Source organism: Solenopsis invicta, chromosome 8 (assembly GCF_016802725.1).
Source record: "Solenopsis invicta isolate M01_SB chromosome 8, UNIL_Sinv_3.0, whole genome shotgun sequence".
NCBI classification, from domain to species: Eukaryota; Metazoa; Arthropoda; class Insecta; order Hymenoptera; family Formicidae; genus Solenopsis; species Solenopsis invicta.
Genome location: NC_052671.1, coordinates 16,564,392 through 16,591,057, shown reverse-complemented (window position 1 = coordinate 16,591,057; position 26,666 = coordinate 16,564,392). Strand labels below are relative to the sequence as shown.

Sequence of the window (26,666 nt, the reverse complement as noted above, 5' to 3'; positions counted from 1 at the left end):
ATAAAAATAGCCGCTTCTATGTCATAAAGTAAATCGACTTTATTTCTCTTTATTTCGCGAAACTGTTGTGACTAACAATGAGATATATTCACTGACAACGACACCAGCAATTATACGTATTGATTAGTATGCATGATGTGATTACAAGTTGCAAACTTTCACAATTTGCACACGAGGCAACATAAGCTAAAAAAAATTTTAACGTATTATTTTCCATCTGACGTTATGATATAATTGTGACTATAGTCGTGTATTATTGTTTACAGTGAACATTGAAAATATGTAATTATGCTACGTCTCGTCCGGATGGATAGAATTGTAGTAGCGTTCCGCTGCGCTATCCTGAACAGGTCTTTTACCGTAAAGCAAAAGGGGCGCCACCCGCCTGCACTCGGGTGCGCCCCGGTTGCACCTTCATTGTTTTCCTGTTGTGCGATTCTTCGACACGGGTCTTTCTATCATTTCCTTCAGTTCGCTTATTTCTTTTAATTTAAAGTTTTCAGGTATGGGAAAATCATCTCATAAATCTAGGAAAAGAAGAAGGTCTTCATCTTCGGACCGGATTGCGGGTTTAGAGAGAAAGATGTCACGATTAATTGACATTCTCTCCCAGAGTGAGGTTAGGAGGCCCCAATGTCCCTCCCCGCAGGTTAGATTCGGCTCTGCGATTACGCAGACGAGCCAAGGGTCACGCATTGAGACAAAGGAGGTCTCTGTTACAAGATCCTTCTCGGACCCGGATCTATTGACTCCTCAGGTGGAGTCAGCGGACCCTCCAGGTGTGTATGAATACTGCTGGATCTGTATTTGCGAAATACAGGCGGCATGACGACACAGCCTTTTTCCTTGTCATAATTGCAGACGGTTTATTGCGTTTTCCAATGGCAGGTGAGGCAGGTGAGGTGGAGACACTCCCTGCACAGCCTGATGTCTCTCTCGAAAATAGTTTGCCACCGCCTATAGCGGACATAGCCAAGGACGATACCGGCTCTCTTGTCAGGCAACTGTTTGGTGATCGTGAGAATGAGGAGTTTTCACCCTGGGAGGACATCGTGATCCAGACGTGGCAAGACCTGACTCGTGGAGGTTTGGCGACCGATCAGCGCGAGTTACTTGTAAAGAAATACGGGTGGCTCCATACAGATCGGGAAATGCCCGAGCCCCTGCGTCTCACACAAGGACGGCGACAAAGAGATCAGGGGCGAGCACAAGTCGCCGGTCATACCAAGCCAGATCTCAGTCGAGGTCGAGGAGGCATTAAGCGGAGAAGAGGTAATAGTGGGCGGTAGGTTAGCCCTTTTCTTGCCCCATTGGAGGCAGATCACTTCTGATCCAAGAATTTTAGAGACTATCTCGGGCTACAAGCTGCCTTTCACGGGACAACTGCCCACTCAGGCCATCGAGCCCTCTGTCCATTTATCTCTGTCTGAGGAGCAGATCTGCTCTCAGGAGATCTCCAGGCTTCAAAGTAGGGCAGCAATTGAGAGAGCTATAGACTGCGAGAATCAATTTCTGTCTCCGTATTTTGTAATTCCCAAATCTTCTGGGGGTTGGAGATTTATTCTCAACCTGAAACACTTGAATCGTTTTATCCTTGCTCCGCATTTCAAGTTAGAGGACTGGAAGACCGTAATTCGCCTCATCTCGCCGGGTGATTATCTAGCCTCTATTGACTTGGAGGACGCATATTTGTTGGTGCCCATTTATAACGAACACAGAAAGTTCTTACGCTTTCGTTTTCAAGGTCAATTCTTTCAGTTTAGAGTTTTACCTTTTGGCCTTGCCTCGGTTCCCTATATATTCACGAAGATTTTAAAACCGGTGGTATCTTCCCTTAGAGTAAGAAACTTCTTTTCTGTAATCTACTTGGATGACTTCCTCTTAGTTGCGGCATCATATGATCAATGCCTAGATAACATCTCCACTACAATGGAATTGTTATCTTCTCTAGGTTTTCTGATTAACAAACGCAAGAGCGTTCTGATTCCCTCAAGATCTTGTCAATTTCTGGGTTTCGTTTTTGACACGGACTCCTTTTCAGTTTCCATTCCTCCGGACAGGAGAAAGAAGCTTCTTCAGAAAACTTTGGATATGTTATCCAGGGACAGTTGCAGAATTCGCCATTTAGCAAGCTAGATCTGGAATTGGTGCGCAGATCGAAATATTTTCATTTATGCCTCTTATATCCCCTCAGCTCAGAATTTTGAAGCAGACGCGGAATCACGCGTGGTTTCGGATCAAACGGAGTGGACTCTGAGACAAGAGTATTTTGACAGAATTGATCGATATTTTGGGCATTTTGAGATTGACCTCTTCGCATCGGCGGCTAACAGAAAATGCCCTCGTTTTGTTTCTTGGCTTCCAGATCCTTTTGCAGTCGATGCTTTTTCCTTGGATTGGAGCAAGTTTTACTTTTATGCATTCCCCCCTTTTATTTTAATTCTCAAAGTCCTGCGCAAGATTATTACCGACAAGGCAGAGGGAGTGGTGGTTGTCCCGTGGTGGCCAGCTCAACCTTGGTTCCCTTTATTTAATCGGTTGTTAATCAGTCAACCTATTTTCATGGCTCCAGATATTAACATGCTGTCATCTCCTTTTAGCAGCACTCATCCCGCTTGGAACAGAATTACCTTGGCTGCCGCCAGGTTGTCCGGCAGGCATTCTTGCTAAAGGGAATTCCGAGCGCAGCACTGGATACGACACTTGCCTCCCTTTCAAGGGCATCTTTAGCCCAATATGCAAAGCCTATGAAGATGTGGTGGTCGTTCTGCAAAGAGAGAAATTTCAACTTCTTCGCCCCATCAGTACCTTCTTTTTTGGAATTTCTATCGTCCGCCTTCGCTGAGGTGGGCTCTTAAGCCACTCTCAACACTTACCGCTCGGCTATATCTCTCATTTCTACGGATAATATAGGCGCTCATCCTCTAGTTAAGAGATTTTTTAAAGGAGTCGCAACATTAAAGCCTCAGCGTTCCCGTTACGACTTCGTCTGGGACCCTGCTCCGGTAGTTGAGTATTTGGCTACTCTATATCCTCATGAGGATCTTTCATTGGAAAAAATTTCAAGGAAGCTGATCACGCTCCTTGCTCTCACCACTGCACAGAGGATGCAAACACTGGCAGCGATTCGGATTTCAAATATGTATTTCTCGGATTCCTTGATTATCAAGATTCCTTCGCGTCTAAAGACCTCCGGGATCGGAAGATCTCAACCTTTACTTTTGTTCAAACCTTTTCTGAATAAGCCGGAGGTTTGTGTCTTTTCGTTGGCACAATGGTATCTTAAAGCTACTTCAGCGCTTCGGCGAGAAGGCTGCGACCATCTTTTCATTTCTTTGCGCGCCCCACACGGTCCAGTTTCGACTCAAACGTTAGCCCGCTGGGTAAAGTTAGAACTCGAGGCAGCGGGAATAGATACGAGCATTTTCTTCGCACATTCTACTCGTCACACAGCTACATCCCTCGCAGCAAGTAAGGGGATTAGCCTAGACGAGATCAGGCGCACGGCTGGTTGGAGCAGATCCTCCGATGTCTTTGCCCAGTTTTATAATCGTCCGATACTTAAGACCTCATCTTTCCAGAATATTATTTTAAGCGATACTTAGTTTTACCACTTCTTATGCTTATATTGTTCTTTTTTAATATATAGAGGCATTTTTATGACAAATCTGAGCGTTGAATATCTACAATTCTATCCATCCGGACGAGACGTAGCATAATTAAGAAATTAAACGAACTTACAGTGAAGTTCGATTTCAATTATGCTGTCTCGTCCGGATGGAGTCCCACCCCTCCCCTACCCCCTTTTTCTTTTTCAGATTTGTTGTCTTTAAAATAATGAAGGTGCAACCGGGGCGCACCCGAGTGCAGGCGGGTGGCGCCCCTTTTGCTTTACGGTAAAAGACCTGTTGAGGATAGCGCAGCGGAACGCTACTACAATTCTATCCATCCGGACGAGACAGCATAATTGAAATCGAACTTCACTGTAAGTTCGTTTAATTTCTTAATTTTTGTTATACAGAGTGTTTCAAGAATACTTAACATTGAATACGCTACGAGATTCCTTACATAAAAATCAGTAATAAAAGTTCTTAGAAGAAAAGTCGAGACATCAATAGTGTTTGCATTGTGAGCTGTTTACCAATTACGGAGCGTAACCATCCGGCGCACTCGAACAAACGCGCCCGCGATCTTCGAATTCTACGAGCTGCAGCAGTACGTTTTCTCTATCCAAAAAACTCGAAATCCCTTCAATTTGTTAGTTTTATCAATATCGCATATGACATAAATTATTCCTAAAAATAGCCAATAATCAAATGGTTAAAGACATAAAGCAGACTCGAACCATTATTTCTTAAATTATAAGTAATAACTCAACGAAATGTTTAATATCTTTATTTTTTTAGTTTAGTTAATACTTAAAAGTTAAGACATAAAAGACATAAGACTGTTCGAGTGCGCCGTACCTGAGTGCCGGACGATTACGCTCTGTAATTGATCATCTTCAACAGCTCACCATTCAAAAACTATTGATGTATTGATTTTTCTTCTAAGAACTTTTATTACTTATTTTTATGTAGAAATCTCATAGTGTATTTAGTGTTAGGTATTTTTGAAACACCCTATAAATTCTACAGATTTTCAATACTCGTAGTGAACAGTGGAACACAGCCTAAATAGGAGTCTTATATTGCTCTTGCATAAAGGATGCGGTTTGTGGTGCAAAGAAAGTTGATGCAATAACAAATCATTCTTTCACTCTAATAAAAGAATAATAAATTAATTGGTTACTGCGTTAACTTTCCTCACGTGACAAGCGTTTCGTGTACAGAAGTCCAAGTTAATAATATTTAAATTATAATATAATATTATTTAATTAATAATAAAAGTGAAAAGATTGTGAAATAATATGAATGAGATATAAATTTTCATATAACTCGTTTTGAATTCTAAGAACAATTGTTAAAATTACTTTGTAACAAACCGCCTTTCCGCTCCCCCCTCGGACCGTCCACCGTTCCGGGCTGTCCGGCCGAACAACCGCCGGACAGCAAAAACACGGCGCATTGCGCCAATAAGACACGCAAACACCGGCGTAGCGCGCGTTGACGCATCCGCACGTGAGATCTCCGTGGCAGATCTCCGCGCGCACGCGCTCGACCGGAGTGGCGACCGCCGGACCGATCTCGAGCGGCGGGGAGACCCTCCACCGATTCCGTACCGTTCCGTACCCCCGCACCGTCCCTGCCCTAGAGATTCGGGTATATAAGCGCCGCCGCTCCGAGAGTCGAGCGGTCTTCTTCTCCGTCCGCTCTCCTGTCCGTAGAAGAAAACCTTCCTAGTGCTCACAGGGAGTTAAGCGCCTTAGCTTCCGTCAAGAAGTCTTGACAAGAGCTGTCCGCCTTCCTCAAACCGCCGGTTCACGGGCTCAAGTCTACCTTGGTCTCCATTAGGGGATCCTGGTAGTCGGCACGTCCCGATCCGCCGTCTCCGCTTGTGTATCGACTCACGACCTGGGGTGTGGAGTTCCGCGCCTCTACCAAGAGCTCTTGGCGTGAGTCGATCACCACCGCCGAACATCGCGGTATTAACCGTCTCGCGCCGGAATCGAGACCCGCGTACAGCTGTACCGCGCGCGCGTCGTCTACTTCAGCAAGGCCACGGTCCCCGCGCGTCAACAAAAGATCCCGAGTTCCCCGAAATCTCGGCTCGGAAATTCCGCGAACCAAGCCTTGTAAATAGCTCCGTATGCGATACCGCGTTAAACGCACGTGTAAATACCGTTCGTCCGTCCGCGCGCTCCGATTTCCGTCTGTCCGTCCGCGCGTATTCTTTAAGCTCTGTTACGTCCGTTCGAGCGTCACCGCCATCCGTTCGTCCGCGCATCGTTGCTAAACCGCCATACTACTCCTACACTGTTCGCTTTCTTACGCGCAATAAATTCGCTTATTTTATACCAACAACAACCCGCAAAGTCTAGTTCTCTTGGCGACCTCAATCCGCGTCCTAGTCCGCCGAATTCACGCCGCCCCGTGCGCGGAAAAAGTCGGGTCGTTACATGTTATAGTGTATTTAGACATTGCAGGAGGTCATATGTTATTAGTTTTTTTTTACCTTTTTATAGAAGCTGAATATCAGCAGATAGTTAAGATTTATTTTATAGATGTATATGTAATTTTGAAATACACTAGGCAACAAAATTATCGCAACACTCATTTATACCAAAATTTTGCACAACTTCAAATAATCATAACTTTGTTAAAAATTAAACAATTAATTAATTTTGGACTCTCGAAATTTAAGTACAATTAATGAATGGAAAATAGTCTAATGAGAGTCAGCATGGGTCAAAGAGCGCAATCACAAGTATTGATATTGAATCATTTATTCAATTCAAAATTACAAAACGACTGTTTCAACTTGCTTTGGAGTCATCTTCAGCGCAACAAAAAATAGTACAGACAATAGAAATAGAAGCCGCATCAGTCATCGAAAACGGGAAGCATCCAAGTCGCCAACGGTTTGACAAATTCGTCGTATAAAGCTTAAAGTCTCTACTTTAAGGTGCATTTGGTCAATTTTAAATATCTACTTTCTTTCTTCCGCCGTTTCTTTAAAAGTAAGGACGTGTTTTGTTTCCAAACATTTGCATAGTTTGATGCACTCCACGGGAGAGGATGAATTCTTTCGCAAATGTCACGACAGTCGTCGTAAAATTTGGAGTTTTCTCTGTAAATTAAAAAAAGGTCAAGTATGTACAATTTTTTTTCAAGGAGGTAGGATGTATTAAAGTTATTTATGCATTTTTGTCAGTTATCGCCAGCATTACCCGGATTTCGATTCGTCTCATTGATGATGAGACGATCTTCTTTAGCTGACGTTATTTGTCTTTGACCTTGTCCTTTTCTTAAACGAAATCCGCCTGTTTCTTGATAACATTTTTGCATAATTCAAAGAAACGCTGTGAAATGTAGCGATTTATATTGATTCTCATAGAAACTGTAAAAACCAAAACTCTATAAGCGTAAACTTATTCTTTACTGTATCACTTAAGAAGCAAACGATAGAGTTGTAACAATGCTTAGTTTGAACAAAATTCAATGTACGCAAATCATTACTCTTTGAAAGGATTGAATCAAAGTTATGTTGCAAGAAGAATAAGTGTTCATCGATCCTCTATCTCTCGAGTTTGGGCTCGTTATCAAGAAACAGGTGGATTTGGATTCGAAGAAGAGGACAAGGTCGAAGACGAATAAAGTCAGTTAGAGAAGATCGCCTCATCATTAATAAGACGAATCAAAATCCAGGCGTTGTGCCGGCGTTAACTGACAGAAATGCATACATAACTTTGATACATTCTAACTCCTCGAAACAAAAATCGTACAAACTTGATTTTTTTTTAATGTGCAGGGAAAACTCCAAATTTTACAACGGCTACCGTGACATTTACGAAAAAATTTATCCTTCCCGTGGAGTGCGTTAAACTATGTAAATGTTTGGAAACAAAACAAGTCCTTATTTTTAAAAAAACGGCGGAAGGAAGAAAGTCGATCCTATCTGAAAAAGTCCATGTTAAATCGATAGTCGCATTCCTCAAAGTTTATTGTTGACCCTTTTCTGTAATCATGATTGGCTCTCACGCTGTGCTTACTTTGTGAGCTATTGTTATTGTGAAGATCGCGTTTTGACAGTTATCGAGATTTATGTGTGTATCGAGTAAATTTATAATATCAAAAGTTGTGTATCGCGTGCGTAGCGCGCGCCTATTTTGCTAGTATTCAAAATTAACCAAATGCACTTTGGTGCAACTTAAAGTAAAGATTTTGAGCTTTAAAATGGGGGAAAAAGAAACTTTCAAGTACGATAGATTTTAACGAAGTTATGATTATTTGAAGTTGCAAAATTTTGGTATAAATAAGTGTTGCGATAATTATGTTGCCTAATGTATATGTTAGATATTAATTTTTTAATTTTAGTTTAGCTTATGAAAGCCTGGAATGTAAATGGAATGTGCTTTTAAATAATGTAATTGAACTTAGTATGTAACGTAATGTGTATAAATTCACTATATGTATAAATTAAGTTATGTACGGGAAATAATTGTAAGCTAATTGTATTACGAATCTTGCAAGCTTTGTGATCTTTCTTTATATAAAATTTACTAGCAGCAAAGAAACTATATTACAACGTTATTTTTTAAGCTAAAGAAATTATTTAGAAAAATCTTTTTTTTTAAATAAACTTTGTTAAATGTTTATCAAATCTTGTTGCATTTATTAATGTGTAAGGTCTACAAAATACTATTAATTTGTGATTCTTTTATCATTTATGGCTTTTATGATATTTGTTGTTTATATACTTTGATTTCTATCTCACGAATGCTACTTCTTTTCCTCTGCGGCAAATTATAAATTATGTCACGTCCTGTATTTATTTAATTATTTTACGATATTCTCCCTTCTCTTTTCTTTATAATTTTCAAAACAAGTTTTCTTAAATATTGCATTAATACTTAGTAATGAATGAATTTAAGTAATCTGGGATTTACAAGAAAGTAACAATTTGAGGTTATATCTTATTTATTTTTGTTTTGATATTGAAAGACCCAAGATTGTTTACTGAGTTAATTATCAATTTGTATGGTAACATTTTTTGGTTAAACTCTGCTAGTTTTGATTTTTCAACTTTTGCCCTATATACATGTATAATTTATAAAATGTTAATATGTTATGAGAGTAAATAATTAAAAAAGTATAAATGATAGAAAATAGTAATAAAACTATTATTTTATAGGGTGTCTTATTTTAAGAGGGCACCTCGAATAACTTCGAAGTAAGTGATTTTCAAAGAAAATGTCTTAGACAACAGTTGTATGGTTTCAAGGGGGACATAAGACAGTACTATTAGTTTGAGCTCGAATGGCGTCGTCAAGCTCAGGTCAAAGTCACATCAATTTTTTTAAACGGAACATACTGTTTTTGATTCCAAACTCTAATAGCTGGTGTCAAGAGCTTTCCAAAACTCTACAAGAAAGTTTATTTTCATTGAGTACTTTCCGAGTTGTGAGGCTTGAAAGCTACAATGAACTGTAACTTTCAAGCATTATTACTCAGAAAAAATTTAACAAAAATAAACTTATTTATAGTGTTTTGAAGTTTTCAAAATCGAGGGGCTCCGCCCCTCCCCCGCACCCCTTCATCGTATTTTTTTCAACCTAACCCTCCCCGTCACAGTTGGTTCACTAATGACGGGATGAGTGTGGAAGGGTGAGGACTGTCAAGTGTGTGTGTGTGTGTGTGTACTTATTTCGCTCCCTTGGCAAGGGAGAGAGCGGGGGGGGGGATGGACCTTGCTCTGTGTGACCATTTAGTACAAGCGTGAAAAGTCTATAAATAGGAAAATATGCGTTGTTTTGATTTCGTTTACTGTTTAGTTTCATTACGGTTTAGTGTATGTCAGATAATCAGTCGGATAACTTCGAATTCCAAACTTTTGTAAATGATGCATTTCCACGAGTTTATTTTTTCTAATCCAATCCAACCCTATTTTAGTTGTAATTTGGCCAAGGGTATCCAATTGACCACGTTGCGATGTTAGATTTAAAATTATGACCCATCCTCTTCCGGACCCATCGTTAATGGACCCGTCGTTAATGGCCCGACTGAGACGGATGGGTTAGGTCAGAAAAAATACGGGAAAGTGTGCGGGAGAGGGGCGGAACCTCTCCCCCGCCCAAGCACGTACTTTTCACGCAAAATTACTAAAAATAAAACCAAAATATTTAACGAAAATAAACTTATTTATAGTGTTTTGAAAAGTTCTTACCGCATAATTTAATAATAGAATTTTTGCCGTAATATCGTACATACTAATACGCAAGAGCATATGTGACAGTACACTGAGAAAAAATATTCTTGAAACAAGAAAACGCATTTTCTTGAAAGAAATTTCTTAGATATAAGTACATATTTCTTTCACAAAAACAAATTATGTACACATGTAAATAAATATTTCATTTTCTTAAGTAATTTATTTTATACTTTTCGATTTCGTTCTTGTAAGTAATGATTCTAGGACATAAATAATATCTTCACTAAAATAAAGTAAATGATTTTATTACAATAAGAAATCAGAATTTATAAATAAATAGCATCACATTGTAACAAATATTTCATTAAACAAAAGAAACAATTTTCTTGCAATAAAAAACCGGATGTTCTTGAATGAATTAAAGTACTTTTAAATAAATATTTTGTTTCATGAAAAGAATATTTATTTTGCAATAAGAAATTTTATGTTTTGTAATAAATAAATATGTTCAAATAATCATTTTGTTGAACGAAATAAGTCATTTACTTATACTAAAATCTCAAATTTTTGAAATAAATAAATATTTTCATTTAAATATTTTATTGAACGAAATGAATTATTAACTTGCAATGCAAAATTTTGTATGCTAGAATACATACTATTAAATAAATATTTTATTTAACATAAAAAATTATTTATTTGCAGTGAGAAACCTTTCTAATTTTTTAGTTGAACGCCAAAAATCATTCACTTACAATAAGAGACCTGATATTCTTGAATGTATTTTTAAATACTTACACTTAAAAACATATTTTGTAGAACAAAAGAAATTATTTATTTTTAAAAAGAAACTTGATTTCTTGGAATGTATCAATTCTTTTAACTATTTAATATTTTATTGAATGAAATTAGTTATTTATTTGCAATATGAAATCTATTGATTTAGAATACAATGCTATCATATATAAATCTTTTGTTGAACGTAAGAAATCATGTATTTGCAGTGAGAAACTTTCGGAAATACAGAAATATTTTGTTGAACAAAAGAAATAATTTGTTTGCAATAATAAATGTGATAGAATAAATAGCATCATTGCTATCCACTATCTATTTCTCAATCAACGCTCAATGTCAAAGCATTAGTATCTGCATGAGAATTCGGCCGACTGACTAATGTGATTGTCAATTCTGTCTCTCTTCGAGATCTTTGGCCGATTTCTAATGGCAAATTTCCACTGAGCGCATCGCGTTGCATCAATCGCATTAACCAATCAAAGCATCCCATTTTATTGTACGGCAATAAGATGGGATAAATTAAATGCTTTGATTGGTTAATTCGGACTGACGCGACGCGTGAACGCGCTCAGTGGAAATATTTCGTTGAGAGAATGAAATATGTGCAAAGATTAAGACCACATTTACTAGGATCAAAGCAGACATATACTGTGATCAAAAAATGTATATAATACATGAAGGCTCTCTGATTCCAAACGTCTTTGTTACTAGGCACGAATAACAAATGATACACGAAGGCGCTCGAGTCAGGTGAGATTGCTGATTATCTCTGTTGCTAGTCGCGATCCGCAGTTGTCACATTGCGTTATATCTTCAGTGAGTCGCAACGTACTCTTGCGAAAAAGTCAGTGTTACTCTCTTATATAAATATATATACGTGTTAGTGTATACGGTGTGCAGAACAATTATTGCAATTTGTATTAAACAATTATTGCATTTACCAAACTCAAAGGTATGTAATGTGCAATATTACATAATGCTAAGATTCTTTTTATAATACTTCTTTGTTTCTATTATATTTTTTTCGTATAAGAATCTCAATGTTCATATCGCACGTTCCTACACACACACACACACAAATATACGCATCTACGCACAGTTTCTGAGAATATTGTGCAACTTATAAGATTAAAATTTTAGATATCTATGCTAGATACTTTGCCAAACACCATGCCAGATGAGAACATGAATGAGATATTACATAGTCTACAATTACAAGAATTGATTCCCGTCTTTGAAAGTAAGTATTCAATGATGCGTATACAATAGCACTCAAAAGTATTTTGACAATGTTCTTGTAAAACATAAAGTTTTCTTGCAATTTTTTAATGATTTTTTATGATATATATATCTATTATAGTAAGTAATAAACTAATGTAAGCAAAAAGCATTGTACAGCTTATTTATGAGTGCTATTTATGTTCACACATCTGCACGTACGTATATGTATGCACATATGTGTACATATTTATAAGAAAAGATTTTTCGTAAAATACGTTTGGAATCTTTAATAATATAAACAATTAAACCAAGCAGCCTGTAAGGTGAAGTTGATATTTATATAAACAGTACATACATATACACGTTTATTTAACAGAACAAAAAATCACAACAAATATTTTACAAGCATTGTCGGAAGAAATGATTGCGGAACTAATTCCACTTATTGGGCCAAGGGCAATTTTTTTGTCTTACTGGCGAAAAACTTTTAAAAAAAATCCGTTGCATCCCGTAGATAATGACGATGTACCAAAACAAAAAAAAACCTTAAGTTAATATTTGTTTATAATATTTTTATTATATTTGTGTATTTTTTAATGATGATTATGTGTTCAAACCACAATCAAATTTTCCTTGGATATCTCTCTCTATCTTGGATATCAAATTTTCCTTGAATATCTCTCTCTAAACTAATTTACTTTAACTATTTCCTACACTTATTATGTTAGACACCTTAAATTCAAAGCTATGAATTTTTTATTTCGACATTTGCTTTTATAATTCACAAAATTACTTTGTTTAAATCAATTAAATTTATATTTAATTAAATATGTTAAAGAGAAGTATTTCAACGAAATGTTTATTTGTTGTTTTATATATTTTTATTTTTTGTGCTTAACTTGAATATTATTGATTGCATATACTTGTATTATTGATTGCATATTATTATTGAATATATATTATTGATCATTATAAGAACAGCATTGGGCTCATCAGGCGACTATTTATTATTTATTGCTATTTTTATGTATTTTGCAATGCCTGTTTCCTTAGACAGATAACACTGATTTTTCCTATTCATTTAAAATATTCATATTTAAAATATTCATTATATGTGAAAAAAAATCGTTTCTGTATATTTATAGAAAATAAATGATAATGAAGAAAGTGATGATCATGTACTTGCAAATGAACTTGTTGAAGAAAATGCATATGCAAATTTGATATCAAATGAATTTCGTTTACGACCAGTGAAAGATATTTTACAAGAATGCGTTGCAGGCCAGCGAATAATGAAAGCGTACGCAAGACAAAAAGAATTATCCAAAAAAACAAGAAATAAGATTTGTGACATGGTTGTCACAGACGTAGAGAATCGTCTTGGACGGTACAAAATTTACTTAAATATCTTTTTACATTTTACCGGCACCCGCTGCAGATGTAAATCTGAGATGAAAAACTATCTTGTACTGTTTTTCGATATTTATTACAATTATTGAGATATAATTAATGATATATTCGGATCAAAGCATCTGCCAAGAAGAAACCTTATATTGCTGTTCGAGCTTATATTACAATATAAATAGTATAGTTACAATTAATTTCAATAATTCTTACAATTATATTAATTTCTTATAATTATATTGATTTCAACAATTGTTATAATATTTATAATTTTCAATAATTATTGCAAATATTGTAATACGGTATGTGATGTGAGGTTTTTGTTCTTGGTTCTCAAGGTTTGATCTTACGGTTGACACTGTTATTATTTAGAATTGATTATTAAAATGTATATATATACAAATTAACGCAAAGACCTTGTTTTGGTTTTCATGTTCCATCAATTTATAATTTTTAAAATTATGAGCCTATAATTTGTCTCTTATTAAATTTATATATATAGTCTATTTTTATTTATTTAGCCTAAGTAATGAAAGTGCTGATAAGATAGCGAATCTAATCGTTGCTGATTTTCCAACGGAAGTATCAAGTACTTATTATGTACCGCCTATTAAAAAGGATTCCTTTTAAAGCTTTTAAAAAAAATCAATACCAGCACGTGGTAAAATATTAAACTTGTGGAGAAATCGCAGATTGGCCACAAAAAAATTAGAAAATACAATGAATTTAACACATTCAACAAGTAATTCTGATGAAAATAGTAAGATAACTCAAAATGTTGTGTATTCATATTTTATACATGTATTATGTACATATATTATTAAAATATTTGTACATATATTGATACAATTTATTCTTCAATTTGTTTATATTTTGTTTCTTGCGTGTGTAAATTATTCTTTCATAGATATGATAGAGGATCCCGAGGCACAAGATAGCATACTTTGGTTGCAAAATAACCAAATGCCGTGGGAACTTGTGCTCCAACATTGGCATAATACGTTTAACATTCGTCAAGTAAATATTGAACAGTCGAAAGAAAACACGTTATATGATATTTTTACTACATGGTCCATTTTAAAACATCCACATGGTTATTCATTAATAATTGATGACTTTAAACGTATGGCTTTAAATGAAGAAACATTAACAATAGATAAATGGAATACATTTTTCCATCGTCTTACAAACTGTGTAAAACCAAACCAGAAAGATGATCAGTTACAATTTCTGATGGAAACATTGCAAGATACGAACATTAACGAAGGTAAACTTTTTTGAATATATTGTACCTTCTTTTAAAAAATTTTTTTCAATAGTTGTCATGCATATTTCTCTTTTTTGCCTTTTTAGTACTTTTCATTGCTTTTCTATGATTTTCAATAATTTTGTTTCGAATTTCAATAATGTTTTCAACAATAAAATTTTCAGTTATTTTTATTTCTTGTTTAAACAATTTCAATAATTTATTTCTACTTTTCATAAAAGAAGTGGTCAATATATATATATATATATAGATTTCAGTACAAATTTTTCCACATTTTCCCAAGAAGATGTACGTATTGTAATGTTTTCATTGTCTTAGATTTCAAGGTCGCTTTACAAATGATGATATTGCTTCATTTGCTGCCTCCAAAGAAAATGACTCGATGTAACAACAAATTTTGGAAACCATAAATTTATGATGCAAAAGATAGTATTATTAAACATGCAGTGGTTAGTATTTAAAACATTAATAGTATTAAGTTGTGTAGACATATATCCTGGTTGGAAGAAATTAGCATGCTTCGTTTCGCGTTTGTATTGTCTCGGGTATCGCACGGTCAGATAATAACAAAAACAATCTACATTTATTTAAATATTAACACTAATATATTTCTCAATGCATTTCTCAATCCTTGTAATATCCAATATAAGAATATGTTTTGCAGTCATTGTCAAATGGGATACATATTGCTCCATCCGTGTTTTTGCATCCGTTCCTTTTTATCTAATATTACTAATATTTGTAATTACAAATTATTTTGAAAACTTTAATACAAGTTATAAATCGTACTTTAGATTCCTGGTGATGTTACTAAACTTAGAGAAGATTACGTCAAGAAGTGTAAGGAATTGAAACTATTCAACCGTACATTATCGTTGTTGGACACACATTGCACGAAATCAGCACTTCTTATTTATGCATTAACGACGTGTTGTACAGTACACCTTCAACTGTGGAAGCTGTCGACGCTTGCTTCAAGACGTTCCACGTGCTTCAGTTACAGTATCCCACGGCAAGTGAACACTTATGGTTAGTTATACAAAAATGTATTTATAAGTTAACAATCAAGTGAGATACAATAATACCTAGTACTGAACACATTATAAAGATGTTAAATAACGACAATGAGTTATAAGAAACAATTAATGTAGACAGTAGATTCCGTCATGCATATTACACCTTTCGAGTACTACACTAGTTATTCCACTTGAATGCAATTTTATTTCTAATTATTATTGTTCCAATTATTTTGAGTTTGCAAGTAGTAAAATTTTAAAATTTTGTTGCATTTTCCACTTATTTCATTATATGTAAGATGTTGCGTTGTTTCTTTTGTTCCCATTCATTATTATCCATAGATTATTTAATGTGCCATATAAAATTAAGACATAAGCCACTTATGTGCAATGCAGTAAAATGCAATTTTGAAAATTGTTCACAAATTTATAACAACATATACTTCTTAAAAAGGCATATTCTGTCTAATCATATCAATAATTCGAAGCATGTGCAATACGTTAGTACGGTTAAAAGTACACGAAAAAAAAAAAAATCTATTTTACAATTCACTATACACTCGATTAATGATTATTTGGTGCAAGAGAGTAGTAGTATTATTGACATTATATCAAGTACTTGTAACGAAAGCAATGACATGAATATATTACAAGTACAAGAAAAAATTAGTAAAGCTGCTACTCTTATTGTAGCAAAATTATATGCTTATGGAACGTTAAGCCGTAAAGTTGTTAACGATATCATTAAAACTATTTCATTATTTTATAATAGCATTTGCTTATCAATACTGAGAATTAAATATAACAATATTGATGGTTTGGAAGACATATTGCAGGTGATAGAAAACGCGTTTAATAATTTTAAAACTGAACATTCTACTTTTCAATATTTACAGAATATTGGTAGTTTAATAATGCCCTCAACTATAACAATAGATACATCAATAATATTTAGTCAACTTAACAAAAAGAAAAAGTCATTAACATATACGAAGATTAGTATTGTACTTTTAAAAATTGTATTTGAAAAATTTCTGGAAATTCCAAACGTTTTCTCCACAATAACTGCATACATTGAAAAATGTAAAAATGAAAACAATATAATTACTTCAATAATTCAAAGTGCGTTTTGGAAGTCTACTGTAAAAGATTTGGACTGTACAACTGTATTACCATTAATTTTATTTTCAGATGATATTGAAATTAATAATCCTTTAGGTTCGCATAAGGGTATACATAAGCTTGGTGCAATGTACTGTACAATTCCATGTATTCCTGAAGAATATTCCAGTAGACTAGAAAATATTTTTCTATTTCAACTCCATCATTCCGTTGATCAAAAGCGTTTGGGAAATAAGACGATATTTAAAAAAGTTATTGAAATTATAACAGATTTGGAAGTAAATGGTATACAGATTCAAATTAACGGGGAAGTGAAAACAATACTTTTCAAATTGTGCTTTATTGCGGGAGATAATTTAGGATTGAATACTATATTAGGATTTTCCAGAAGTTTTAATTCATCATATTGTTGCAGAATTTGTTTCATTTCTAAACAAGATATTCAGAAACAATTACGAGAAAACACGGATCTAATACGAACGATTACCACTTACATAAATCACTGTAAGGAAAAGATTTTTGGAACAGACAAAGAGTGTATCTTTAATAATATTCCCAGTTTTCATGTCGCAGAAAATTTTTCTGTTGATCCCATGCACGATCTCTTAGAAGATGTGTGTCGTTACGATATTGGGAAAATATTAAAAAATTTTATTATAACAAATAAACTATTAACATTACAAGTTTTTAATGAAAGGCTTCGATATTTTAAGAATACCTCATTTGGTGAAAATATTCCTGTAATACAGCAAAATTTAATAAAAAAAGAATATTTGATTATATTAGCTTCCGAAATGAAATATCTCGTTCTAAATCTTTGTTTAATTATTGGAGATCTTATCCCAGTTGATAATGCTATCTGGAAATTGTACTTAATTTTAAGACAAATTGTTAGTATTGTTTTCTTACACACTATAAATAGACAAACTATTGATTTGTTGGAAGTACTTATTTCTGAATATTTTTCTTTACATATAAAATTATTTACAAATGCAATAAAATATAAACATCATAATTTATTGCATTACCCAAGAATTATGCGCACGTATGGACCTTTAAAGAGCATGACATGTACACGATTTGAAGCTAAGCATATGCAAATAAAAGAAAATAGTAAGATATGTAAAACACGAGTAAATTCTTCGTTTACACTAGCTGTAAAACATCAACTCCAACTATGCTACAGATTTCTTTGCAATCAAGGTCTTACAGATGATATTTCTATTGGAACTATCGTTTCGAAATTGCATTTAATAAGTAACTATGGCCGTTTACAAAATCTTTTACCCCACGACAGTTTTAATGATTATGATTGTATAACATGGATAATAATAAATGGGAATAAATATGATTTAAATTCTGTAATATGTATACGAAGTAACGACAATGAATCTACGTTTGCAAAAATTAAATATATTATTATAAGTCCGTCAAAACATGTTTTCTTTTTATATACTATAATGATTACAGTCTGTTACAATCGACATTTTTGTGCGTTTGAAGTAAATGAGACACAGAAATGGGGTTTTGTTTCTCGAAAAGATCTCTTAGATTGTACTGATTATTATATTAAAGTTATGTCGAATGGGAAACATTATATGCCTGTATACTTTTAAGATATATGACTGTATTAATGTATTGTTTTATAGAGTAAGTAAAATAATGTGAGGGTTTATTCTGTGATAAGAAATTTTCTAATATTTAATTTATATTCTAGTATTGATCTCTTAATTCATATATTAATAATATATGTAATAATGTTTATAAACGTTTTTTAATGGTTTCTGATTATGTATTTTTATTTGACAGATATTTTCAAACAGAGTTTTATTTTCAGCATAAAGAACATAATTTTTTCATTTTAGGTTCCAGTAAAAAAAGATACTTATTTCTTCTTTTTATGTAACATTTTTTGTATATGTAGTAGATACTTTTTAGCTGAGATTTTTATTTGGCGAATCATAAAATATTGTTTTATAATAAATATAGTAAATATATTTATATATGTATGTGCGCTCTATAATAAATATTTCTTTCATTTTTCCTTGAAATGTTTGTTTTCCTCAATTAAATATTTCTTGAGTAACGAAAACCCATTCTACATATTCAAAAAAATAATTCTTTTATCCTAGTAAATATCTGCGTTTATTCGAATTAATGTTTCCTTGCTTTTACTAGATATTTCTTTTTCTCAACTAAAAATTTTTTCCGTAGTTGATACTAATTATGCGCATTTAAATAAACATTTTGTAGACTTTCCTAAATATCTGCATTGATATAAATAAATTTTTTTTCGCTTTAACTGAATATTTCTGGTTTCCAAGAAAATATTTCTTTTAAATCGAAGACTCATTGTCCGTAACTAAATAAATATTTCGTGAATTTTACTAAATATCTGCGTTGATGCAAGTTAATGTTTTCTTGCTTCAACTAAATATGTCTTTTTCTCAACTAAAAATTTTTTCCGTGGCGGATACTACTTATGCGCATTTAAATAAACATTTTGTTGACTCTCATAAATATCTGCATTGATATAAATAAATTTTTTTCCTTTTATGAATACTGAATACTGAATATTTGTGGTTATCAACATAATATTTCTTTTACACCTAACACCCAGAGAAAAGATTCTTTGAATCAAAGAAAATTTGTTTGTATAAAACAAATTTGTGCATTGCTATACGGTCAAGCAAAAGTTTCTTTGAGGTAAAGAAATTTCTTGGTTATTTCTTTTCGTTAGAATCAAAGAAATAATTTGGCTGGGCAACGAAAATCCTTTTTTAAATGAAAGAAATATATTTTTAAATAAAAAACAAAGAAATTATTTCTTATAATTCCATCAGTATTTCTTTGAATTAAAAAGTTATTTATTTAAATTAAATAAATAATTTGAACAAATAATTTATTTACTTTAGTAAAAGCTAATAACGTCATTTCTTAAAATCAAATAAATTTTTATTTTTCTTAAAAGTATTTTTACTTCAACTTGAAAAAATATGTTTAAAGAAAAAATTTCTTAATTTTAATCATAATTTTTCTCTCGGTGAAGCCTCATTGTCCGTAACTAAATAAATATTTTGTGAATCCTATTAAATATCTGCGTTGATGCAAGTTAATGTTTTCTTGCTTCAACTAAATATGTCTTTTCGAACAAAATATTTATTTTGGAGCCGAGACCCATTCTGCGCGTCTAAACGAATATTTTGTTAACTCTATTAAATATCTGCATAGATGCAAGTAAATGTTTCCTTCATTCTCGAAAATAATTACTTCCAGAAAGCAAATACTGCTTCTTGAAATTAGTAATTATGTTCCTAGGACCCCTCAAAGAAATACTTTTCTTGAAGCAAATAAAATTTTTTTCTTTCAAGTAATTTTTTTTCTCAGTGTACCTAACTGTAGCCCGGGTTTTCGAGAGTAGTCAAATTCGTACAAAAGATAACAAATTTGTTTCATAACATCATTCTTCGGTCGGAGGCGAGAATTCTGTTAAGTCAAGTAATTACGTTAAAAATTAACCAGTATAAGTTGACAGAATTGTAACTGTTCTTTCAGACATTTTAAATAATTAATATAAATTTAGGAATAATTGAATTCTTATTTACCACTTTATCTCCCTTTACCATTTTATCTACTTGCGGTACGAAAAGATCATAGCGTGGAGTAACTCGTAATTTATAGCATTAAAGATGCATTAAAATTATGCACAGTAATTCAACACAAATAGCATTGTATAGGTACAATTATTATTTATATCACAAAACTTTTTAACGTAAATGTAAGCTTATGAATATTTTCTAATTTAGCTATTTATTTACTTTTATTCTGTAATAAATAAGTACTAAATTTTCTGATAGGTCGCATTCGATTCTGCTGATTTGGTCCTGCCAACTTATGAGAGGATTTATTTTGATATGATGGAGATAAAAGTAGCGTCTTGAAACAAGCTTTTTATAAATAAAATTATAAAAATAAAATTATTATTGCAATAAACTCTTTTATCGAAATTATATATAAATAACGGTGCCAAGTTTAAATAACCTTGAATATAATCTTATCAATTAAAATCTTGAAATTTCAAGAGTAGCATTATCTGAACTGGTTAATGTTTTCAATGGTTGCATTATGATGTATTATCGAATTATGTAACTCGCATTGATACAATATACGATATAAAAAAAGTTTAAAGAATTTATATTGCTTAAAATTATATAGTTAAGGAAATAAAATACAATCTCCATTTTTTAAATGGATTTATTCCACTGTAACATTTCCCACTAGATTATTTATTGTTACATTAGATTCTACATTGCAGCAAACTTTTATCGCATTTGTTCAACAATTATTACAACTATTATAACAATGCTACTATTATTTAAGTTTTATTCTTTTAATTTACATTGTGCTTTTCACATAAATTAACCGTGATAGAATTATAAACCGTATTAATAAATAATCGTGTTTAATCATAATTAATGCTTTCACTTTCTTTCGTTTTCCTAAGTACACAGAATTCAAAGATCGCAGCTTTTGTTTGCATAGAACCGAAGGATATCACAGATTTTCAACAGGCCAGAGTCAAATGGCATATCAACAACGATTGATTAGAATTTTGAACTAATTCAGGTTTAACACGTTTTATACAGAAAAGATCTTTGTATTTAGTTTATTTCTCTTCTTTCTTTAAAATTATAATACATTCCTCTGGAACTGATAATTCTATTTATATCTAGTAACAATATCTAATAATAGTACCCACTCCTAATGATAACAAATGTAATTCTATAAAAAAACGATTTAGAAACGTTCAATAGTTATCTCTGGCATCATTTAATATAAACTTAAAGGCACTAAATATTAATTAAGAACTCTTAGGTCGATATTTTTAATCGATTTGTCAGATCTGTTAGCAATCGCGTTGATATAAGAATGCGATTTTGTGATAAGTTGATGTTATCTTAAACAAATATTCGAAACGGACGTAATTATAAAAATCACTCTCAACAATATTGACCTTAATCTTCAGTTTCTTGTAGTAACTTGCAAAACAGGCGCGCGCTACGCCTCAACAGTTTTTGATATTATAAATTATAAATTTACTCGATACAAACATAATTCTTGATAACTATCAAAACACGATCTCCACGATGACAATAGCTCATGAAGTAAGCACAGCGGGAGAACCAATCTGTATTACAGAAAAGCGTCAACAATATACTTCAAGAGATGCGACTATCGATTTAACATGGATTTTTTCAGATAAGAGATAATCGCTACTGATGTGCATTTGTCCCGTATCTCCCAATCGATATTTGAGTCTCGTTTTAGTACAAAGTTCAATTTCTGTCGAATATCTGTGTACTATCAATCAAATGGCACGACCGGCGTGTTCTTTGATCATGAAACATTTTACGACCGACTGTTGCCAATCTTTGGTTGGCAACAGTCGGTCGTAAAATGTTTTTCCGCTGGGCAAAAAACGGATGGAGTAAGAATGAGTCGAAACTCTCAATCAACTCTCAATTGCTTCGTGCAATTTATTCAGAGGGTAGTTCTTCTTCGAACATTTGTTTGATTCAATTACACAAGTACGAAAATTTTCTTCATAATTTTCTTCATTTCCTTCACTTATTGTCAGCCATACCACTACAAAATTTATGAGAAATAAATGTTGTGGTACATAGACGTTTCTGCAAATTCATGCGACATAGACCGTTCTTCACGCTTTCCTTGACGTAAACCGTACTTCGTAAGCATTCCTACATAGACCCGTCTTCACGCCTCGCGCAAAATAGACCGTTATTTTTCTGACATAGACCGTTCTTCATGTTTTTCTCGATTTACTATAGCACCTTCTACGGCTCAGGCGTCGAGATATTTATTACAAAATAATTTGAGGGAAATCAAAACTACAATTTCTGAAACTGTGCAAACGATTTTACGTGATTCCTGCCCATCTCAAATGTCTTAAAAAGGATTATCTTCTTTTTTATTATAAATCTAAAAACAAATTAGAAAGTAATACACAACATTTTATTGCTAACACTCTAAACATAGAGATTTTTGACCTCCACAGACAAATTAACTCTTCTCACAAAATATTATTACACACTTCTTACGTACTATCCAATGGATTATCAGCTTATATTTGGAACGCTTTATTTAAGCGCCACACTAGCTCTTTTAATAATTTCAGAAAACGAGTGTCTGAACGTTATCAAAACAAATTTGATGGGCTATATAACAAAAAGAAGTCAGGTTAGATTAATAATATCACGCTCATAGACTACACAGTAACGGTTCATGAAAATAGTAATAATTTCGCAACCTATATTAATAAGTTTATCACCGAGAGTCATGTCAACATTGACTAAAAAATTTTGAATTTATCAGAGGTAAATCCGTTGCATTATACGAATTAGAATTGATTTATAAACCTTATATACAACCACAAGAGCTGACAAAGGCAACGTCATGGTCGTTTTAGATAAAAACGCATATCGTATTAAAATATAAGAGCTCCTAAGTGACCCTAACACATACTCAATAGTGAAAAAAAATCCAACAAAATTGATAGAAAAACAACTCAATGTGATACTAATAAAGTAGACTGAGAACGAATTTATTTCTAAACGTGTTTTTTATGGATTACGGACAAATAACACCTCACTACCGAGAGCATACGGACTTCCAAAGATACACAAAGAAAATTATCTCTTTCAAATCATAGTTTCTTCAGTAAATACAGCGTTACATTCTTTTCCTTCAAGACATAATCATAAATAGCATCCATAAAACTAGAAATCATATTAACAATTCGACTTATACAAAATTATTAATGAAAATTACATCAATAATTCGAAGGTCCTCTTCTTATTAGATATCAGTTCTCTTTTTACGAACATCCCTATTGAGTCAGCCATCAAAGGGGTTAATAAGAGATGGAATTTTATCAAGTTGAATACAAGAATTCTCAAAGAAGATCTCATAGATGCGATAAAATTCACACTCACATCTACTTTTTTCACGTTCGATGGAGTCACATATAAACAACTATAGTATTTGGCATCCCGATGGGCACCATTATCATCCGTCATTGTGGACATTGTTATGCAGAACTTGGAGAATGATATACTGAATTTCTTTGATTTTAACATAAAGACATACTTTAGATACGTTGATGACATTTTTCTTATAGCTCTGGAAAATAAAATTGACACAATCCTTGAGAGATTTAATTCTCAACATGAACGGAAAAAATTCACAAATAGAAAAAGAAAGGAACCGATCGTTAAATTTCCTAGATCTGTTAGTAATAGTTGATAATAATCACATTAGAATTGACTGGTATCGGAAAGAGACATTTTTGGGACGCACACTTTCCTATCTCTCAAACCACTTCCGGTGTCAAAAAGTGGGGATAATTTATAACTTAATAGATTACGCGTTACTTTTATCTCACTCCACATATAAAAAAAAAATATTGAATTGTGTATCAAAAGACTTAGAAATAATGGATATCCTTGACATTATATTCACCGAAATCAATCGTAGATTTAAAAAATTAATCCATAACAACCTCTTTATTTTTAAAGAAAGAAACATGTCTGTTCGCTTGATAATGGCGCACATACAGGGTGTCACAGAAACCATAACTAAAAAATTAGATTATAATTACTCTTTGGGATATCGTTGTCTTAATAAATTAAATAGAATTGTGAAAATACAGAAGGATAGCATTCTACATTTTGAAAATAATAATACTGTTTATAGATTGACATGCAAAAATTGTGATGCCTCATATGTTGATCAATCAAAAAGACGGCTAAAAACGAGAATCAAAGAACATTGCAATAACATTAAATTAGCTCTCGATAAACATTCAGTTATTTCCGATCACATCATTCAATGTGACCATAATTTCGATTGGGAAAATGTAATCATCACTTAGACCAATTATCACAAACGGCTGGTTTCCGAAATGATTTATATTAACGAGCAAAATTGAAGTATCAACCTATAAAAGACACCGAGCTATTAGATAAATCATATCTTAATATCATCGAAAAGTTTACAAAATAGTGATAACAAACCTTCAAATATAAATTAACTCAAATGTCAATAATATGAACACAACTCAATATAAGACAACGAAACAATTATTTGAAATGTCAGTCTTTTGAATCCTATCTCGGAAACAAGTTGATGGTACCATGCGAGAAACACAAGCTCTAACTATAACTATTTCACGCTCTTGTTATATTTTAAGTTGATAAGGTGAATGTCCCAATTAATGAACAAGTAAGATTATTAAATTTGGATGAGATTTAAATAAATAAAACTTTGTTTTTAATTAAAATCCTTTTCATTCTTGGAAAGCTAGATTATTTATCAACAGAAACTTTCGCTAATAATTTTATAATGCTATACATATTTAATACAGTCTGTTAAGTAAGAACGTGATCGGCCTTATTCACAACTGGTAAAAGTATCGCTCTCAATTTTTTGTGAGCCGATAGAGGAAATCTACGTCTTCGATGCACTTTGAAGAAAGATTCAGTTGCTGTTGATATTTTGTAAGAAAAACATATTAAGCGCCATGAGTGCCAAATGCGCGACACGCCACGAGGCTGTGTTTCTGTACAGCCATCCGTAAGATCCGAAAATATCGCAATCAGCGATTATTAAATATATGGGAAAGTCAAAACAATTCGTGCAGAAGTGGGTTCAGCGATATAATCCTCACAAAAATTGTCGATGATTTGCCGGAACGTGGATCAATAGGAAAATTGAATAAAAAAAACGATAAAATAATCGCAAATTTGTTTTTGCGGAATCCTGGCCTAATACGGCGTCAAGAACAAGCGAAATAGAAGCCAAAAGGTTTAGATATATCGTATATGTATAACTATTCGAACTCATATCCATGCTCATGGCATGAAATGCCGTAGTACAATAAAGAAACTTCTGTTAAGTGAAAAACATGTGAAAAAGTAACTCGCTTGGGCGCACGAGCTAGAACATCAATCGAGACTTTAATGAATCGTAATTTTTACTGACGAATGTTCTATACGAGCATAAAGTAGTTTCAAACAAATTTGGTCAATCTCAACAAGCATGTAATATCTCGAGACATTTTCGGACCTTACAAATAGCTGCACGGAAACACAGCCTCGTAGCGCGTCGCGTATTTGGCACTCATGGCATTTGTATTTTTCTTACAAAAGATCAACAACTACTAAATCTTTATTCAAAGTCCATCGAAGACAGAAGTTTCCTCTATCGGCTCACAAAAAATTGAGAGCGATACTTTTACCAGTTGTGAATAAGGTCGACCACGCTCTTAACAGACTTTAAATAACAAATATATTGCTACATGTAAATGTATCTATTAGTGACCATACGATTTTGCTTTGTTTCAATTATTAACGAATGTTTGTCTCGATTAGTGAACTTCAAGCGAAGTGTCAAGTATTTACAGGTTAAAATAAATAAATTTGCAACTTTTATGCAAAAATTGATCTAGATACGAGAAAAATGCAATTCTCGATAAGAACAAATAATTTTGTGAATGCAATTAAAAAAACCACATTATTTCTAGTTATTTTATCTAGTCGGTCATTTTGACACGTACGTTTTTTGGTACATATTAGTGACCCCACGATTATTTTATTTACAATTAGCCTTGCAGTACATTTGTACATTTTGTACTTACTGTTAATTTTTTCTATGTCCAAATAATATAAGTGATCACTATTTCTTATCAATTATGTGAATTAAATATATACATTGACTAACGCAAGTTCGTCATGAATTTAATATATCTTACAAGCCAATGGCCAATACACGTGCCATCTGCTTGAAATAATAACGCGCACCAATTTTAATCTGATTAAAATAATAAAATAAAAGAGAAAACTGATAAACATGTATATAAACATGTACTATTTTGATATTAGGACGTTCATAAGTTAATATTGGTGATTTGTATTGCAGAATTTTCTTGTGATTCAAATAAATATACGTACCTG

At 32.9% G+C, this 26,666-nt stretch overlaps 1 protein-coding gene and 1 long non-coding RNA gene across 6 annotated transcripts; both read left to right on the top strand.

Moving 5' to 3' along the window:
• Nucleotides 1-309: 309 nt before the first annotated feature.
• On the top strand, nucleotides 310-4,002 carry LOC120358359. Its single transcript, XM_039452400.1, has 2 exons — nucleotides 310-1,272; nucleotides 3,819-4,002. The coding sequence occupies exons 1-2, from the start codon at nucleotides 786-788 to the stop codon at nucleotides 3,836-3,838; spliced, it is 507 nt and encodes a 168-aa protein (XP_039308334.1). The 5' UTR covers nucleotides 310-785; the 3' UTR covers nucleotides 3,839-4,002.
• Nucleotides 4,003-11,093: 7,091 nt separating this feature from the next.
• Nucleotides 11,094-18,454, top strand: LOC105202276. 5 transcript variants are annotated; one of them, XR_003269503.2, is made up of 5 exons: nucleotides 11,094-11,557; nucleotides 11,746-11,845; nucleotides 12,972-13,213; nucleotides 13,752-13,990; nucleotides 14,138-14,263. It is a non-coding gene; the product is annotated as an uncharacterized LOC105202276 (long non-coding RNA). The 5 variants fall into 5 exon arrangements; XR_005575312.1 differs by lacking the exons at nucleotides 12,972-13,213; nucleotides 13,752-13,990 and adding exons at nucleotides 14,816-14,946; nucleotides 15,292-16,032 and having other exon boundaries at nucleotides 11,100-11,355; nucleotides 14,138-14,497; XR_005575311.1 differs by lacking the exons at nucleotides 12,972-13,213; nucleotides 13,752-13,990 and adding exons at nucleotides 14,816-14,946; nucleotides 15,292-16,032 and having other exon boundaries at nucleotides 11,102-11,557; nucleotides 14,138-14,497.
• The last annotated feature ends 8,212 nt before the right edge of the window (nucleotides 18,455-26,666 follow it).

Excerpts from the sequence above, each read along its gene's own strand:
- LOC120358359 (XM_039452400.1), top strand. The coding sequence starts at position 786 with ATGAATACTGCTGGATCTGTATTTGCGAAATACAGGCGGCATGACGAC. Across the intron at positions 1,273-3,818 it reads AGGCATTAAGCGGAGAAGAG|ATTTGTTGTCTTTAAAATAA; the intron begins GTAATAGTGGGC and ends TTTCTTTTTCAG.